Source organism: Lithobates pipiens, unplaced genomic scaffold, assembly GCF_037356315.1.
Source record: "Lithobates pipiens isolate NorthernLeopardFrog02 unplaced genomic scaffold, aLitPip1_a1.2 Scaffold_8, whole genome shotgun sequence".
In the NCBI taxonomy this organism is placed as follows: Eukaryota; Metazoa; Chordata; class Amphibia; order Anura; family Ranidae; genus Lithobates; species Lithobates pipiens.
In genome coordinates this window covers 480,035,989-480,055,709 of record NW_027507903.1, presented here as the reverse complement: position 1 = coordinate 480,055,709, position 19,721 = coordinate 480,035,989, and the positions used below count along the sequence as shown (strand labels likewise).

The 19,721-nt window shown below is 44.2% G+C and overlaps 1 protein-coding gene across 3 annotated transcripts in view; it reads right to left on the bottom strand.

Moving 5' to 3' along the window:
* Window positions 1-19,721, bottom strand: part of BCL2L14 (BCL2 like 14) — a 46,914-nt gene that overhangs the window by 15,684 nt on the left and 11,509 nt on the right. The window contains exons 1-3 of one of the 3 annotated variants that reach the window (XM_077468805.1): window positions 11,872-12,040; window positions 4,145-4,229; window positions 1,176-1,498 (exon numbers count right to left, since the gene is read on the bottom strand). In XM_077468805.1, the coding sequence (XP_077324931.1) occupies window positions 1,176-1,491 (316 nt within the window). In that variant the 5' untranslated portion in view covers window positions 1,492-1,498; window positions 4,145-4,229; window positions 11,872-12,040. Of the gene's footprint in view, window positions 1-1,175; window positions 1,499-4,144; window positions 4,230-11,871; window positions 12,041-19,721 lie in introns of those variants that run through there. The other 2 variants (XM_077468803.1, XM_077468804.1) reach the window with 2 other exon arrangements.

Genomic DNA, 19,721 nt, shown 5'->3' with positions numbered 1-19,721 from the left:
CTAATATTAGACACCTGTGTGATTAGGCTTTAATGAGAGCTTCCACATATATATTTGGTGAATAGGCTTATGGTGGACATACATGCTTCAATTAATTTTTTTATCCAATCGATATGCAAATTGAGCAAGTTAAATTCACAAACAATTGAATAGCATAACTTCCCTTTCATTTAGACTCAATATAGATCTTATTCAATCAAACTGAGTCGAGAGGTCAGAGTAGAAAATTATCAGACACTTTGCATCAATCTGCAGCACCGAGATACTTTGTTCTTAAATAAGATCGTACTTTGATCAGTCAGATTATAAGATTCCATGGTGGAAATCAAGAATACAATCGATAACTTACAGTTGATCGAAATCAATTTCCTTTCATAATCGATCGAATAGGTTGTCAACTAAATATCAATTATTTCTATCAGAAGAGATCAATTGGAAAATAAATCAATTGTTTATCAAAGCATGTATGGCCACCATAAGGTTCACATCTATCCAGTTTGCTTTTGGTAATTTCTGTAGTGCTTTTATGCTTTTTTTTTTTGCCAAATTCTAAAATGCAAAACACAAATTGCGGCAAAATTGTGGTAAAGTTGCACTACATGCTTTTCTGTGGCTTCTCCACTGAAGTCTATTGAACCAAAAAAAGCAAAAAAAAAGACCATTTTGCATTCAAAAAAGTCCCTGACCATTTCCAAAAGTGCAGCGGCTGAAAAAAACCGTAGATGTGAGTGTGTCCCATAGGAAGCCATGTTATATTAACTGTAGTGCGTTTCTGCAAAAAATGCATAGGCGTGAATCGAGCTTTAGTCTGATTGCTTCTTAACTAGCATGTGTATGCTTAGGTCTGCTTATGGCTGCTTCCGATCTTTTGTCTTGTTTGGGTCCCTTACAACCACAAAATTTTACCCAATTTCAAACATAAAAGGCGCACTTTTCTCTGTATCCAACAAGCTGTTTTGCTAAATGCGCAATTTCACAAATCCATACTGAATCACAACACTTTTTCCCAGACCATCTCCTCCACCTCTGACCTGTTTCACCCCAGTTGAGATTTAGTCATGAAGGTCCTTCATGACTAAACCCCTATTGGGTTGAAACATGTGGAGGAACAGACCTGAATGAGTGTGCACCTTTGGCGGGGAGTAAGCCCGCTATATAACTTTTATTTAACCTACCCTTTTCCAGAGTATGATTGACAGTTTTCTCTTTGCTCTTTGGCGGTCGGAGGCATGCAGGGGTCAGTGTTTTTGGCCAACGCTTTTTTTTGTGTTTGCTTTTTGGTGTTTTGGTTTCTCCATTGGCTTTTTCCTCCTTCCCATTACTGATGGTTGTTTGGCCCCCCTTGGAGGATATCGCCCTCTGCAAATTCAAGAATTTGCTTTCAGAAAGTGAGCGCTGAGCGTAGACCATCAACATCCGGTACTCCATGGTGACCTCTTCTTCCTCCTGGAGCGGAACCTCCTCCATCGTGTGCTCCGGAACCGACACCATTCTGATGCTGTCATGACAATATAGAATTTTCATTATGTACTCGCTCACTAATGGCACTCATTAAACATATACATATGTATTCTCCAGGCAGATATAAAAAAGACATACATTAATGCAACTCTGTATTCATTACCACATCATTATGGATCGATTCACACAGCTGCAGTGGAATTGTTATGGGTGGCTATTCCAGCACAGTCCACATGACAAGGCAACATGTCTCCTGTGTGCCCTGTTCACGCCACTGTGTTGTGGTGGTGTGTGGGCATGATATGTGAAAAAAAAATCACTGAATGCACTTTTTTTCAGCACAGCATAAGGAAATGTACAACTTCACACTGCATGACATTATTCATTTGTAAAAAAAAAAAAAAAAGTGAACAGTGTGGTGACCCCCTTAAGGTATCTTGTAACCTCTGTACAGCAGAGCTCAGACTTGAAGATGGCAAAACAGCCAGTGAGTTGCGTTGCAGTGCTCATGTGCGAACAAAAAACATACTTATAGGAGCAGAGCGACAAATAGATAAGTTCCTCAGTCTGTCGGTTCTCCTCTCACTGACCAATCACAGGTTGAGGAAGGGAAAGGACCTATGCCACTAAACTGTGTCTCAGAGAAAACTTAGATTTCCTGCTCCACCAGACAGGGAGGCACTGGTTGACAAAGCTGTGTAAATTTCATGACAGAATTTTTGAGCTAGAAAAGGGAAGCATATACCCAATAATCTAAACATTGGGGATAACATGTCTTCTGATATGACACTTAAAAGCGCAATCTTAGGATCCATAGGTAAAACGAATGTGACCAATGTCATTATTCATATCAAATATAGATGTCCAATATCGAAATAGCATTGGACATCTCCAAAGCATGTGCATCAGCGTACCCAGATTTCTCTTTACACCTGGAACAATTTAGAGATGGTGTATGCCCCCACAGGTTCAGCTTTAAATAATCTTCAGCACTGCAGATTTCAATTCAAATTCCAAAAGAATTTTCTTTTGAAAATCTTATCTAAGAATATTTCATTTGCATTTCACACCATTAGTGGGCCGCAGCAACGGCAGATTTTCTTGAGGCTTTTTGAATTTGAGTGATTGGCATGTTGGGGATTTTTTTATTGCATATTACATAGTTTCATTTTCGAGCAGTTGATAAAGTTCTTGGCTACGTTTTTCATTTTCTCTTTGCTTTCTGCTGAAATATGCCTCTTTTTTACAGCCCAAGCTATAATCCAACTTGTAAAAATAAATCCGTGCATTAAATCCTCCCTTTGGCAGACAACTCCTGATGGGTTTACTTCCTCTTTGATTCCCTGCAAAGGTAAAGCATAATGGGCTACTATGCATCGCATAGTAGCCCATTATGTGTCACTTACCTGACACAGGAGCCAGCGATGTCACCTCTGTCCCCTCTTCCACGGAGCGTTCATCTTCTTTCCGGGTATCGTGGCTCCGACGCTGTGATTGGCCGGAGCCGCGATGACGTCACTCCCGCGCATGCACAAGGGAGCTGCCACTAACAGCATATCGCCGTTAGCAGTGGCATGCTCAGTGTGCCTGCACGTTGCTGTGCCTGTCTTTTTGCAAATATCTCCTAAACCGTGTCAGCTCTGTCACGGGGATCATATGAATTTGTATATAAAAACAAAGCCACCAGTGACGGTAGCCATGGCTTTGTGCAACCTAAATATTATATATATATATATATGGAAACTAAATTTATAAAGATAATGTGATGATTAAACAAATACTTCTGTTTTTTTTTTTTTTTTGTTTAATTGTGTGCTTGCCCTACTTCAAAGGAATACTTTTCAACAGTTATAACCAGGTCTTTTCATCAGGGGACTAAGGCATCCGATTGGCAAATCGGCCCCCTATGTCTCATAATCTACAGTAATTGCTGGAGATTGGTGCTACGTTGCAAACCAAACTCAATCATTTTGAGAAACTTAGGCAGACCTCCAACCAAAAAAAAAAAATGTGAAGGTCAGTCATTTCCTGAACGTCTTCTAGGCATTGTCATTGGAATGTGGCAGAGCCGGATGGACAAGTCACCTCCTCCCAACACTTCCTTCTGTGTAAACAAGCTGTATTACCCTTTTACCTGCTCTTATATTTACCTGCCATATTTATCAGTTGACGTGTAAAATGTACTGCTTACTAGTTTATTATATTTACAGTATACTGATACAAAAAAGATAACTTCTTGTTCCAGAAATACACCAACAACCGGAAACTGGCATTCAAAAAAATAGAAAATTGTATAAAATCACAATATTATTGAGCAGATATTATTTTACTTCCTGTTAAATTATATTATTAAATACCAGTGCGACAGTCTGACTTTAAGGAAACAAAAGGAAATGTAGAAAAATGTTATTTCATTAAATGTGAATTTCAGGCAGACTCTTGTACTACATAGTAGTTGCAGTGGAGCTGGCGCTAAACTTTTTTTTGGGGGGCAGCAAACAAAACCCCCCAGGTCCACCCACTCTCAGCCTCTCCTGGAGATCACAGTACAGTTGGAGATGCCCTGGGAGCATTGTGGGGAGCTTTGTTGTGTTTTTTTCACATTTAGATTACTAAACACAATTCAGATGATAATGTATGAGGACATGCAAATCAATGACCGGTGACAGTCCCCTGCACTCACCCCTCCACGGTGATGGTCCCTAGCACTCTGCGGCTTCCTCGGCTTCTCGTCCCGGCCAACCTGATCCGCCTCCTGTCTTGATTGCCTGGGAGGAAAAGCCGGAAAAGACAATAGGGAATAATAATTTGCTATTGTCACAAGTGGGTGGGTTCAGGCGCAGTGTTCTGTGCTCCGAGCCCAACCTTTTTCAAGCCAATTAGAGCCTCAGGCTCTAATCACATGCAACAAATGCAATACGAATGTATGAGTTCGGCGCCCTTCAGGGGGGTGGCATCCATGCGCCCCTAATGGTGACTCCTGAGCAGTTGGTACATTTATAGAAGATTGTGCAATTGCATTATAATGTGTATGGCCAGCCACTGATTTATTAGGTTCTTACAGAGGCTGCAAAGGGGCCACTTGTGGGTGGGGTGTAGAGGCAATAATTCACTAAGACGGGTTCAATAGAAAATTGTATTGAAGTAATGCAGCAGTGGTTCACAAAAACCCACTCATGGTTTCCACTAACGTAGACAAAGCAGATACCAGCTGAACTGACAGTGTCTGTTGAGAGGGAAAGAATGCAGGCCAGGCCATCTCGTGTCCAATCAAAAGATTTCCAGAAGAGTAGCGACCGCATGCTTTCCCTCCGCGTCTGGAACCTTTCCTTATCACTACAGCTGTCCCTAACAGGCAGGGTACCTTTCCCTGAACTACCCACTCGCACAAAGCAGGCCAAACCCAGGGGCCTGGGCCTTAAATAGACTCTGTCATGCCTCAGATGGCCACTAGAGTCACATGAATGGCCAGCATCCAATCTGGTCGCTGCCACAATGACCCAGGAAGTGATAGAGGAACCATGTTTCCCATGACTTCCTCTCCTGCTGCGGTTGAGTGCCACCCGCAGTGGAGACAGCAGATCGCACCTACCTACACTAGCAGTAGGTGTGTGGGTGAACAAAGCTGGGCAAACTTGTATGTCTGAGCCTACAGTAAGGAGAAAGGGAGCGCTGCAGGTTGGTATGTCTCAGGAGAAAATATAGTAATTGGCTAATACAGTCAATCTTATCTGACCGATTTATCCCCAGTAACACTTTGCCATAGAACATCAGGGAACACCTACATATGTAAGAATGTTCCCTGTTGAGATTGTATGAAGACAGATCCAGCGAACATTGTCCAGTATATAGATGCCCAAAAGTGCCAATGGGTTCCTCTTCTCTAGAAATCAGCTTCCACACAAACAAAAAGATATAATAAAAATACAAATAACTAATCAGGAAATATTAAAAGGTTAAACTAATATCCAAAGATTCGACTTCTGGTATACCACATTAGTCTGCAGATTGAGGAATCAACACCTGACCACAAAGGAAAATGAAACACAAATGAGATGCAGGTTTGGACAGATCATTGTATTACTTATTCTAACTATTTCAGAAGAATTCCAAGCAGTTCTTGATTATCCACAGCGAAACACATCCACAGAGATGCCTAAGGCATCACTATGTATAATAGAAAAATACTCCATTGCCAAAAGATTTACATTTTTTAACGTATAGCAACTAACCAGAAGTAGGTTTTACTGTATTACATCTCAGTATGGCTCACTGCCCAGGATAACCACTGCACTGTATATGATCATAATACAAAATCTATTACACTCGATGCATAAAAACTACACCTCCAACATGACCGACTACTGTACTCAATCATAATATATTTCTGTTACACTCTATAGAACACTACATTCTATACATGACCAACCATGAGATTTGATCATAATACAATTCTATCACACTCTATATTTAAACTTCTATACCTCCAACATGACCAACCACTGGATATGATCATAATACAATTCTATTACACTCTATATAGCGACTACTATACCTCCAACAAGACCAATCAATAGCAACAATCATAATACAGTTCTTTTTTATCAATACAATTTTTATTGAAAGTTTTTAGAAGCAAACAATAAGGTAATAACAAACATTCTAAGACAATAATAGTTGTAAGGGTCATGGATGTTTCAATACCGGTAGGGTAATGCAATGTAAATTCCCATTACCGTAACAGGGTTCACACTGTAACAGGTATGTCCATCGTTAAGAAGAATAAATTAGGTTAACAAATAACGTCACTTATTAACCTCTAGAGATCCACACTATAGCCGAATGACGGCTACAGATTGACGTCGTCCCGTGCACGAGCCGTCTGCGCACCCTGCGCGCCCCCTAAAGACTCGCTGGATCACAGATTGGCATAAGGGGTGTCAACACAGCCGGTAATCGGCTATTTTTTCTCCTCTCGCTGTCTTGTTCGCTGTGATGTGCCCAGATACTCAGTGCCCACCTGTGCCCCCTACAAGTGCCGCCTACCAGTGCCCACCAGCGCCACCTGTCAGTGCCCACCAGCACCACCTGTCAGGGCCCACAGTGCCACCTGTCAGGGCCCACAATCAGTGCCTGGACAGTGCTGCTGCACATCAGTGCCATCTATCAGTGCCCATCAGTGTCACCTACCAGTGCCCATCAGTGCCATCTATCAGTGGTACCTATCAGTGCCCATCCGTGCCACCCATCAGGGCACATCAGTGCCATCTTATCAGTGGCCATCAGTACCGACTTATCTGTCCCCATCAGTGCTAACTTATCTGTGCCTATCAGTGCCGCCTTAACTGTGCCTATTAGTGCCCATCAGTGCAGCCTATCAGTGCCCACCAGTGCCGCATCATCAGCGCATATCAGTGAAGCAGAAATATTACCTGTTTGCTAAATTTTATAACAAACTATTAAACATGAATAGTTTTTTTTCTAAATTTTCCATCTTTTTTTGTTTGTTTAGCAAAAAAATAAAAAGCTGTGATTAAATACCACCAAAAGAAAGCTCCATTTGTGGGAAAAAATGATAAAAATGTCATTTGGGTACGGTGTTGTATGACCGTGCAATTGTCAAAGTGTGTCAGCGCCGAAAGCTGAAAATTGGTCTTGACAGGAGGGGGGTTTAAAGCGGAGGTCCACCCTAAAGTGGACCTTCCGCTAATTGGAATCCTCCCCCCCTCCAGCGCCACAATTGGCACCTTTCAGGGGGGAGGGGGGTGCAGGTACCTGTACAGTACAGGTATCTGCACCCACTTCCGGCGTAGATTCTGCAGAAGGTACGCCCCTTTCCGCAGAATCTACGCCCCTTTCCGAAAGTCCCCCGCTGCCTGCTGGGAAACACACGGATCCCAGAGACAGCGGGGACCATCCTTATTGCACAGCGCGACTCGCGCATGCGCAGTAGGGAACAGGGAAATGATTCCCATACCCAAGATGGCGGCGGCAGCACCCGAGAGACGATCGAGAGATCGGCTTCGGGTGCCGACATCGCGGGCGCGCTGGGCGGGTAAGTGTCACTATTTTAAAAGTCAGCAGCTGCAGTATTTGTAGCTGCTGGCTTTAAAAAATAAAAATAAATGGCGGACTCCCGCTTTAAGTGCCCAGTAAGCAAGTGGTTAAGGAAAGTATCCTGATTGGTAGAAGATTCCTCATAAAAAATAAAGCAGAGCTGGAAAGGGAAATTGTATCATGTTTTGGCAAGCTCTCGAAGTTGTTTAGAAGCTTTGGGATGAGAGATCCATACTTGTCATATTCATTTACATCTCCAATAAACCAACTACTGGAAATGATCACAATATAATTCAACTACACTTTATATAGAACATTACAACCCCAAGATGACCGACCATTGGATGTGATCACAATATAATTCCACTAAACTCTGAATGAATAACTTGTATAGCGCTACATATGCAAACTAAATCACCTCAGGGCGATTTTGCTGCCAATGTCTGTCTGGGTTTTCAGAAGAGATGGGTCTTGAGCTTCTTCCTGAAGGTCACATAGTTTTCCTCCAAGCGGCTCCATATAGAACACTACAACCTCAACATTAACGACTACTGGATATGGTCGGAATACAATTTTACTATACTCTGTATATAGAACACTACACCCCTTATATGACTGACCACTGGGCATCATCGGAACATAATTCTATTACACTATATACATAGAACATACACCCCCAACATGATGGAATATATGATACATTTCTCATATAATACTGCAAGAAGGAAACAAATCCATTATCATTCAGCTATTCACTAAGACTCGCCTTCAGACTTGGATGTACGCCTGGAAAATCCTGGAGATTGTGCAATGGGGTGGTCACATGACTACGTGTGAGAGATCCACCCCGTACAAGAAAACGTGTTTCGTATACCTAATTTCCAGGAAGAAGTTTGCACCCGCTTTCCCATTGATAGACTACACGTTAATATATTATTAAACACACAGAATAGGAATTTTAAGGGCATTTAAAGTGAACAGATTTGGAAGCAAAAACTCTGAGCCATAATAAAGTTTCTGGTCAAAGTGCAAATACATTTTACAACCTCTATTCCAAAAATAGTTTCTGTTTGCAGACTTTTCGCATTGTGTGCTTCAGCCCACGTAATAATGATAACTAAATCATCAAATGGACTATTCCTACATGCCTACATTTAGATTTGCCCCACATATAGGCAAGGACAAAGTTGTGATACTAAGGGGACAACATTCTTATAGGCACTGCTGACTTCTGGTCAGTGAAAAGTCACTACACTCAGCCTGATATGGGTACTTTATCTTATTTTCCCCATTTCATTACTACTTTTTTTTTTTGTCATTGGAATTTTAGTATTAGGAATGATCAAATTAATCATACATAAACAGTACAGTAAAATTCCTGCTCACCCCATTGGGTTATAGCAGTAAACAGATGCTTCATTATTATTTCTTAGACCACTTTCACACTGAGCCACCCCGGGCGTCAGCGGTAAAGCGGCGCTAAAAATGTTCTATTTTTAGTGGCACTTTACCTTCGTTTTAGCGGTGCTATTCGGGCGCTAGCGGGGTCAGTTTTAACCCCCCGCTAGTGGCCAAAAAGGGGTTAAATCCACCCACAAAACACTGCTGCAGCAGTGCTTTGCCGGCGTTATGGCGGTGCTGCCCTATTGTTTTCAATGGGGAGGGACGTTGGAGGAGCGGTGTATTCACTGCTCCAACACCACTGCAAAGAAGCTGCTGGCAGGACTTTTTGTGACACCCTCCCAGCGCAGTGCCCCAGTGTGAAAGCACTCGGGTTTTCACACTGGGTTAGCAGCTGAGGCTTTTTTCAGGCACTATGCAGGTGCTATTTTTATTACCTGAAAAGCGCCTCCAGTGTGAAAGGGGTCTAAGTCTTTATTTTTTTAGTCTCATTCCACTAAGAAAAGTTTGTTAACCCCTTCAGCCCCGGACTATTTTGCTGGCTTAAGACCAGACCACTTTTTGCGATTCGGCACTGAGTCGCTTTAACTGACAATTGCGTGGTCGTGCGACGTGGCTCCCAAACAAAATTGAGGTGCTTTTTTCCCACAAATAGAGCTTTCTTTTGGTTGTATTTGATCGCCCCTACGGTTTTTATTTTTTACGCTATAAACAAAAATAGAGCGACAATTTTGAAAAAAAACGCATTATTTTTTACTTTTTGTTATAATAAATATCCCCCAAAAATATAAAAAAAAATAAAATAAATTTCCCTCAGTTTAGGCCGATACATATTCTTCTACATATTTTTGGTAAAAAAAATTGCAATAAGTGATTATTGATTGGATTGCGCAAAAGATTTTTTTTACTAGTAATTATGGCGGACACATTGGACATTTTTGACACATTTTTGGGACCATTGTCACTTATACAGCAATCACTGCTATAAAAATGCAGTGATTCCTGTGTAAATGACACTGGCAGTGAAGGGGTTAACCAGTGGGTGGCAGTGTAGGGGTTAAGTGTTCCTAGGGGCGTGTTACTAACTGTTGGGGGCTGGGCTTTCTTTTAGTGAACACTGATCTCTGCTCCAATCACATGGAGCAGAGATCAGCGTCACTTGTTGCTAGGCAGAACTGGGAGATGCTGCTTACAACGGCATCTCCTAGTTCAGCCACCCCGTGAGATGATCGCGGGTATGCCCGCGGCGATTGACTCACGGGGGTCCAGACCGGCACGCGAGAGCGCCGGCGGCGACGCGCTCCCGATGGCAGGGCGGCAAATTTAAAGGGACGTACAGGTACACCCATTTGCCTGCCCGTGCCATTCTGCCGACGTACATCGGCGTGCGCCGGTCGGGAAGTGGTTAAAGTGCACTGTATGTATAGCCAAATGTTTACGTTTTGGATAAAGTAGGGTTTGGATAACGCCTTTCAGATTATTTTTTGCTAAGTCCAGTTTTTAAGATTCCCCATTACTTGCTTTTGTCATGATGCAAAGGGGACTGAAGGGAAATCCCTTCTAATGCCACGTACACACGACCGTTTTTTTCCTCAGAATAAACTCTGACGGTATTTCCGATGGAGTTCCGCTGAAACGGACTTGCCTACACATGATCACACCAAAGTCCGTTTGTTTAGAATACAATGACGTACGACGGGACTAGAAAAAGTTGTTTTTGGTCCGTCTGAGTAGCATACAGACGAACAGTTTTCCCGATAGGAATTGATTCCGTCGGAAAGATTTAAAACATGTTCTATTTCTAGGTCCATCATAATATTTGAAAAAAAAAAAAAGTCAGGTGAAGCCCATACACGATCAGAATTTCCGATGAAATTATTCCGTCAAACCTTTTCTGCCAGAAAGTCCGGTCGGGTGTATACGTCATTAGGCCCCTTTCGCACGGGCTGTCTGATCAGGTCTGCCTGTCAGTTTTACAGGTGGACCTGATCGGACACTTCATTGACCTCAATGTGGTGACATGTCCGCTGACACCCACTGCTATCCGACCCGATCCTCTCTCTTCTCAGACCTGTCATCTGCCTGTTCAGCGGGGATCAGCAGAGCAATCCCCCTCCCCCCACTGAGCAAGCAGATCCTGCAAAACAGAGGCACCCATGTGAAAGGGCCCTTAGACAGTTACCACAGAACAGGTGTCCCCATTGAACGATTCAGCTTGGATTTACACGTATGTGCTTACATTGCAACAAGTTTTTGAGGTGCATTTATTTATTTATTTATTTATTTATTTATTACACACACATCATGGTGCATTGAGGCCCCTTTCACACTTGTACGACTTTTCCTACTTTGGACACCAGAGTCGCATGACAAGTCGTACTCCATGATTCCCAATGATAACCATTCATATCTATGCAACTTCAAGTCGCACCGACTTCAAAGTAGTCCCTGTACTACTCAATTTATGCGTCAGTGACAACGGTCATCAGTATATAGAAAGGGTGGATTTGATCCCCAGCTGTAAAAACAAAAGGCAAAAGGTCTAACCCTTCCACACTCTAACAGTAAAATTAGTTTTAGCTTTAGATACACTTTAATCCATTAAATATTTCTACAAACTGAAATTTGAATGTTTAAACAACATCAAAATTCTCTAATCCTGTCAATTGTACAATTGCAACAATTACTTTGAACTCGATTATTGAAGAAGAAATTTTTATATCAAATATTTACCTTCTATTCAGGCATGTGATTTTGAAATGAAAACTGTTTGTGCACTTAGTAGTCTTACCACACACGCTTCCTGATTCTTTCCAAATCAGAAGTTGCCAAATGTAAAATGGATCTCAGATTAATGACAAATGACAGTTCAAGGGACACACCTCAATTTAAGATCCAGTATAAGAGCAGTTTGGAAACTCTTCATATACAAAACATATATTTGTTACTTACTTCCTGTCTATGTGGACTGTCGCCTTCTCTCCTTCCAGCAGGTCAGGAAAGGTTTTTTTTACAGCAAAAGCTGCAACGAGTTAAATCTGTTTAAATAAAAATAAGTTTTCTTTTCCCCCAGCTAAATGGTGTACTGAGTTTGCCTAAGAGCTCAGAGTGCGATGATCGCTGTGTTTGACTTGCTTATATACCTTCATCCTCCAGCCCAGTGGGAGTTTCCCAAGTCAGAAGATTGTGAGTCAGCAGTATACACTGACACATCACTGACATAAGAAAGTGTTCCCCAGGTCTCTGAGTATAAACCAACAGGGAAAATCCCATCAGAGTCCCCTCAAAGGCCCTCCCTGCCCAGTTCTGGCTCTCTGCAAAACATCAATCAGCCAGCCCTGTGTGCTATGGCTCCAATCCCCCTCTCTCGGAATCAGGGCCGATATAGACACAGGTAGATGTGCAGCACGATTTACGTTATGGTCTATGGCAGAGAAATCGCGCTGAAGTTCTGAAAAAGTAATACATGAACTGCTTCTCAAATCACACTACTTGAAATCGCACCTATTTACCCTAGGATCACACCTATGCATTTTTAGTGCGTTTTGCAGTTTGTAGAAATGCACTACATTGTTTTCTATGGTACACGTTCACATATATGCGTTTTGCGGCCGGTGTGTTTTTGGAAAGGGTCGGGAGCTTTTTTCTGCGTTTTGCGTGTAATAGACTTTAATGGAATCACACCAAAAATGCAAGTGTTGTATTTGTGATGCGATCTTTATGCGTTTTGCAGTTTTTATTTTCCTGTTTAACTGTATATAGCTGGTTGCTAAGACAGCCACATCCTTAAGAACCAAAGAGTCATCAGCTGTCAGCAGGGTTCCTCGCTGACAGCTGAATAAAAAACAAATTGCCTGTGTTCTGTCGAGAAGTGCCCCCCATCGAATAGTGCCCGCGCATGCGCAAGACGAAGCCGCACTTCAGCTGATTTTCTGATCAGCTGGAGTGATGTCACAAGGACGCAAGCGCACATCTTAGGAGGCATCTCTCGATGAGAGATACCATTTCACGGCCACAATTGAAACCTATACAAACAGTGGGGTGAGACTGTAGTTCTCACTTTGTGCCTCGCCGTTGTGGGGTGGCTTTACAGTGTGCTGATAGTCCAGTACTGTCTGTGTTGCAGGGCGGGTTTGGTTCGTTGGACAGTCAGTTTCGCCTGTGTGAAACACAGACAAAACCAGCTCTTCAAGACAGCCACTAGCTGCCCTTCAGCAGCAGCTATAAACAATCTGAGAACTACGGTCTCCCCCGTAGGCAGTGGCGGCCCGTCCATAGGGGGCGCCCGGGCGCCGCCCCCCCCTGTGTGGTAAAAAAAAAAAAAAAAAAAAATGTCAAAAAAAATAAAAAGTTGTAAAACTGCCCCTTTAAAAAAAAAAAAAAAACGGTCTTTAAGGAAGTGCTCGAGCGCCGGTCACAGTGCACGCCGGGAAACGCCACGCCAATGCAATCATGAGATTACAGGCGTGGCGCTTCATTTGCGGGCGTTTAGCCCGCCTCAGGGCGCTTTCTGAAGCGCTGAGTAGCTTCCGCCCGGCGCTGTAGTATGTGTTACTACGGCCGGGCGGGCGGGCAGTTTGATTGACATCTGAGTTGACTCAGATGTCACTTCCTGTCTTCTCTCTCCCATCTCACCTGAGAGAGGAAACAGGAAGTAAGAGGAGTAGAGCGGTGTGAGGAGCGGCTGCGGAGGTGACACAGTCAGGTAAGTGGGCTTCGTGTGTGTGTGTGTTATTTTGCTCACTAGATACACAGACACTTCTCTTATGGTGCTGCAGAATGTTGTACATTGCTTATCTTATTGCAAGTCTATCAGGCATGGTCTGCCTGGCCTAAACCAATCAGTTGTCTGCTTTGTGTAATGGTCTAAGACGCCTTAAGAGTTTTCAGTACCCTGGTGGAATCTTCTATTCGTGGCAAAGCCATTTTATATGGTGTGTGTGTGTTCCTATAGTACTTTTTATAAAAGTTTTCAACCACAGAGATCCAAAAATAATTAAATTTGTTACAAATCCCAATCGATAAAACAAACTTATTTTATAATCAAGAATCATTCAAATAAAAAGACATTGGTTTGGATTCAAGCGGGAGAGACGGCAGCCCCACTGAGTGCCGTTCGCAGCGTGAACAATCCATGCACCATCTTTCATCAGCGTGAGTCAATAGATTCTGCAGTCTAATTGCAACAATTTCACACTCATCTGACGATTGTCTTACCAGCCAGGAAAATGATCCTTAAATTGCTCTCGCTCCCATCTCTTGAAGGGGAATAACATTTTCTCCTCTGCGTATTAATCAGGCATTCGGAGGAGACAATGCCGCTGTGAGGAACGCAAGCCTCACCTGAATTTATTGGAAAAGCCCAACAGGAGATGCAACTAAATTCTCTCAGAAGTTCTGAAATTGGGAGCATTAACAGTTTTCATCTAACTGTTACAATGTGATGCCAGAACACCCACGCAGATAAATCAGATGTAATAACGGGGCCTTTAACTATGTAAATTCATACTATAATCTTGGAAATTTCTGGGTGTGGCTTATGAGAAGTGGGAGGGGCCAACCGTGGATGGGCGGGGTCTTGCGCCCCCCCATCCTAAAACTTCACCAGCCGCCACTGCCCGTAGGTTTAAGTTATGCCTGTGAAATGGTATCTCCCATCAAGAGATACCCCCTATGATGTGCGCATGCACCCTGGATACGTGAGGCCAGCTGATCGGCAAATCAGCTGTTGTGCTGTTCCATACAGTGCATGCACAGTACATACCGGGCACTATTCAAAGAGGGGCACTTCTCGACAGAACATCGGAAATGAAAAAATTAAAAAACGGCATGCAGCCTGGCAGATCCATACCAGGCCTTTCGGGTCTAGTATGGATTTGGAGGGCCCCCACCCCCATGCCAAAATCTTTTTTAAAAAATAGTGTGGGGTCCCCCACCCCAAAATCCATACCAGACATTTACCCCAGCATGCAGCCCGGCAAGTCAGGAAAGGGAGGGGATGAGCGAGCGCTACCCCCCCCCCTCCTGAACCATACCAGGCTGTATGCACTCAACATGGGGGGTGGTTGTTTTGGGGCGGGGCCCCCCACTCCAAAGCACCTTGTCCCCATGTTGATGGGGACAGGGGCCTCTTCCCCATAACCCTGGCCGGTGGTCATGGGGATCTGCGGGCAGGGGGCTTATCGGAATCTGGAAGCCACCTTTAAAAAAAAAGGGGGGCCCCCGGATCCCAGCCACCATGTCAGGATGACTGAAGCGCATTATTTCTATTATAACATTGTAATATAAAATGAAATCATCACCATCAATTGCAGCAGCATGTGACACCACCAAATTGCAGCAGCATGTGTCACCATCAAATTGCAGCAGCATGTGTCACCATCAAAATGCAGCAGCATGTCTCACCATCAATTGCAGCAGCATGCGTCCCACCAAATTGCAGCAGCATGTGTCCCACCAAGTTGCAGCAGCATGTGTCGCACCAAGTTGCAGCAGCATGTGTCCCACCAACTTTCAGCAGCATGTGTGTCACCAAGTTGCAGCAGCATGTGTCCCACCAAGTTGCAGCAGCCTCAAACAACCCCTTACTTTCCTTGCAGTGAGTTGTCTTCTACAGCGATGTCTCCTGTAGAGAGGTCCGTCCTCTCATACTTCCTGGTTACTCTCTCCTGGGTGCAATTGGAGACAGAAAACAGGAAGTGACATCATCTCAGATGTCAATCAAACCGCCCAACCGTAGTAATATATACTACGAACGGGCGGAAGTTACTCTGTGCTTCACAAAGCGCCGCAAGGCGGGCTAAACTCCCGCAAATGAATGGCCACATCTGCAATCTCTTGACTGCATAGACGTGGCACTTCCCATAGGTGCACCGTGTCCGGCATCTGAACACAGTGCACTTAAGGATTATTTTTTTTTTTTTAAAGGGCCTTTTTGACTGCCTGGAGGGGGGTGGGGGGTTGGCGCCCCTCTATGGACGGGCCGCCCCTGACTAAGACACTACCATAGCTCCTGCTAGATATTGCTTCATGCATTCCGTATTGAATATTATTATTTTTTGTGGTTGTGGGAGTTTCCATGATTTTTTTATGGGGAAATTTGCTTTGATATACGAGTGCTTTGGATTACAAGCACGTTTCCAGAACAAATTATGAGCGCAATCCAAGGTTTTACTGTATATAAATGTGGACAACACCCTAATCCATCTTCGTCTGGAAGCCCTGACTTTTCCTGAATCGAAACATCCTCCTGTGCTTTCCAACCATGACTTACTATTCTACAGTAGAGGTTTCTTTATACAGCATTGTCCTGCTATAAAAGTCAATGCGGCAGAGAGTAGAGCCAAGTTCTGTCCCGGGGCATAGGAGATACAGGTCTCTGGCTAAAAATATAGATTTGTAACCATAAGAGAGAAGTTACCAAAGATGGCCATTAGATGTAACAATAAGATGTGTGGAAATATAAAAGGAATTTGGAAAGGCCCTTCTGAAATTGGAGAAAAAAACAGCACATGCCTCAATTATGTCCATTTGCTGTAACTGAAAAATCCTTTGTACCCTCCAGTATGATGTAACACACAGAAGGTTTGTGTCACTGGAGAAAACTGCCTGTGTGATGAGAAATAAAAAACTTCACAATGTTCCTTCAGCCCCCGGTCACACCGGTACAACTTCAGGTACGACATGCGATCTACAAATCGTACCTGAAGTAACATCTGATGTGTTTTTATGGCAGCGTCTTAATAGGTACAATTTCAAGTAGTGCGATTTGAGAAGAAGTTCATATGTTACTTATCCAGAACTTCAGCACGATTTCACTGCCATAGACTATAAAATTGTGCTGCAAATCGTACCTGTGTCTATATCAGCACTACTTGAGCCTGAAAGAAGTAAATCATTATTATATTGTTATTATATTATATTGTTAACGGAAATAACGTAATTTAAAACTGCTTGCGGTTTTAATGTTATATCTGGTTCCTGCAATATGGTTGAAAATCATTGAGAAAAATGGCATGGGTAGCCCTCCCTGCCCATTACCAGCCCCTTTGGGTCTTGTACGCATATTAAGGGGAACCCCGTACCCATATTAAAAAAAGGAAATACGTGTGGCCCCCAGGCCCTATATACTCAGAACAGCAGTATACAGGCGGTGCAAACAAGACAGGGACTGTGTAGGTTTGGTGTGTTAAGTTGAATCTGTTTGTAATTTTCAACTGGTACATTTTTAAAGTAAAAAAAACTATTTTTAAGCTTTTTGGAAAACATAGGGAAGGGTTATCACCCCTGTATAATTTGTTTTGCCGTCCGTCTTTTTTCATCTCACTTGCTGTTGTCTCCTTCCGTTTGCAAGTAGGAGATGTTTGTAAGTTGGATGTTTGAAAGTAGGGGCCTGCCCTATATGCTCTGCAGAAATGGCGGAACAAGGTGTTGGTTTTGCCACAACATTATAAGCCCTCAAAGTGACTCTTGGTGGGCACTGGAACGATTATATCAAGAATTGTAATTACATGCCATTGTTGAACAGTGGTAGAAAAATTGACCTTTGGTGGTTGTGGTGCTGGTGCCACAACACTATAAGTTCTCACAGTTACTCTGGGTGGGCACAGGAACGGGCCCTCCTGTGAAATATTATATCAAGAATTGTAATTACATGTCCCTGTTAAACAGGGGACGAAAAATTGGGCCTTAGGCACTGGTGCTGGTGCCACGACACTGCAACCTCTCCCATATACTCTAGTTTTAGTGCAGGAATTAGCCCTGCTGCAAAGCATTTCATCAAAAATGTGTAATTAAACGCCCCTGTTAAACAGGAGAAGAAAAATTGGGCCTTAGGCACTGGTGCCACGACACTGCAACCTCTCCAATATACTCTAGTTGTAGTGTAGGAATTAGCCCTGCTGCAAAGCATTGCATCAAAAATTGTAATTAAACTCCCCTGTTAAACAGGGGCAGAAAAATTGGGCTGATGGCATCACCCAGAACCAGAAATGTTCTTCCAACATATCAGCGGAGGAGGAAGAGGATAGACAATCAACATAACAGGACAGTCACTCAGCATCAGCATAGGCAGTCTTGAAGGGATGTGATATTTCAAAAAAAATTATTCGGTTACATCAGCTTCAGGTGCTTGGTAGCTGTGGGTGAACCAAGACGGATTCATCTGGATGAAGGTCAGTCGATCAACTGATTCAGTGGACATGCGCACCCTGTGATCGGTAACAAAGCCACCAGCAGCACTGAAGGTGCGTTCCGAAAGAACGCTGGATGCAGGACAGGCCAGTAGCTCAACTGCATACTGTGCAAGCTCTGGCCAGTGATCCATCCTCAAGACCCAGTAAGCCAGAGGATTTTCGGTGGGAAAGGTGTCCAAGTCTGACCTTGCCCCTAGGTATTCCTGCACCATGTAAATCAGACGCTGGTGATGGTTGCTGGAACCGATCATACCTTGGGGCTGCGGACTAAAAAATTGTCTGAAAGCATCGGTCAGACGGCTACCTTCTCCACCGCTCCTTCTGACCGATGCCTCAGCAACACGTTGTCCAGGACCAGGAGTTTGTAACCTCCCAGTCTCTGGGAACACGTTGCATAGACCTTTCTGCAAGGCCTCCCGGAGATGTCTCATCCTCTGCTCCCTCTGCGATGGCAAGATAAGGTCGGCAACCTTACCCTTGTACCGTGGAACAAGGAGAGTGGCCAGCCAGTAATGGTCCCTCTCCTTGATCCGAAGAATACGGCCATGCAGCGTAGGTTAGCTGAGGCATTCAGTCCGGAGTCCTCTAGGTCACTAAGGACAACATGATCCGCAGCTACCTCCTCCCAGCCACGTACAAGTCCACGGGTTTCTTGGGACTGTAAATCATCCCTACAAGACTGCTGCTGCTGCTGCGGATACTGAGTGCCAGCCTCCACCTCCATGCTGACACAATCATCCTCCTCCTCATCCTCTTCCGGTGTGATGGTGGCACAGCAGGAACACTGTCTGGATAAAGGGGGCCTTGAGAGGCAAGGAAGTCCTCCTCTTCCTGCCTCTGTTCTGCCTCGAGTGCCCTGTCCATTATTCCACGCAGCGTATGCTCCAAGAGGTGGACAAGAGGTACAGTGTCACTGATGCATGCACTGTCACTGGTCACCATCCTTGTGGCCTCCTCAAACGGTGACAGGACAGTGCATGCATCCCTGATCATGCCCCACTGGCGTGGTGAGAAAAAACCGAGCTCCCCTGACCCTGTCCTGGTGCCATAGTCGCACAGGTACTCATTGATGGCCCTCTGCTGCGTGTGCAGCCGCTGCAGCATGGCCAACGTTAAGTTCCACCTGGTGGGCATGTCACATATAAGGCGGTTCTTGGGCAGGTTCAACTCCTTTTGGAGCTCAGCCAGCCGAGCACAGGCATTAAATGGTCGGCGGAAATGCACACAGACTTTCCTGGCCTGCTTCAGGACATCCTGTAAGCCCGGGTACCTGCCCAAAAATTGCTGCACCACCAGGTTAAGGACGTGAGCCACACAGGGCACATGGGTCAGTTGTCCCTGTCGGAGGGCGGAGAGGAGGTTGGTGCCATTGTCGCAAACCACCATTCCTGGCTTAAGCTGGCGTGGCGTCAACCACCTCTCGGCCTGCCCCTGCAGAGCTGACAAAACATCCGCCCCAGTGTGGCTCCTGTCCCCCAAACAAACCAGCGCAAGCATGGCATGGCATCGTTTTGCCTGCGTACTTGCGTAGCCCCTGGAACGCATACGGAGCACCGCTGGTTCTGAGGACAGAGCACTGGAAGAGGCCACGGAGGAAGAAGAAGAGGA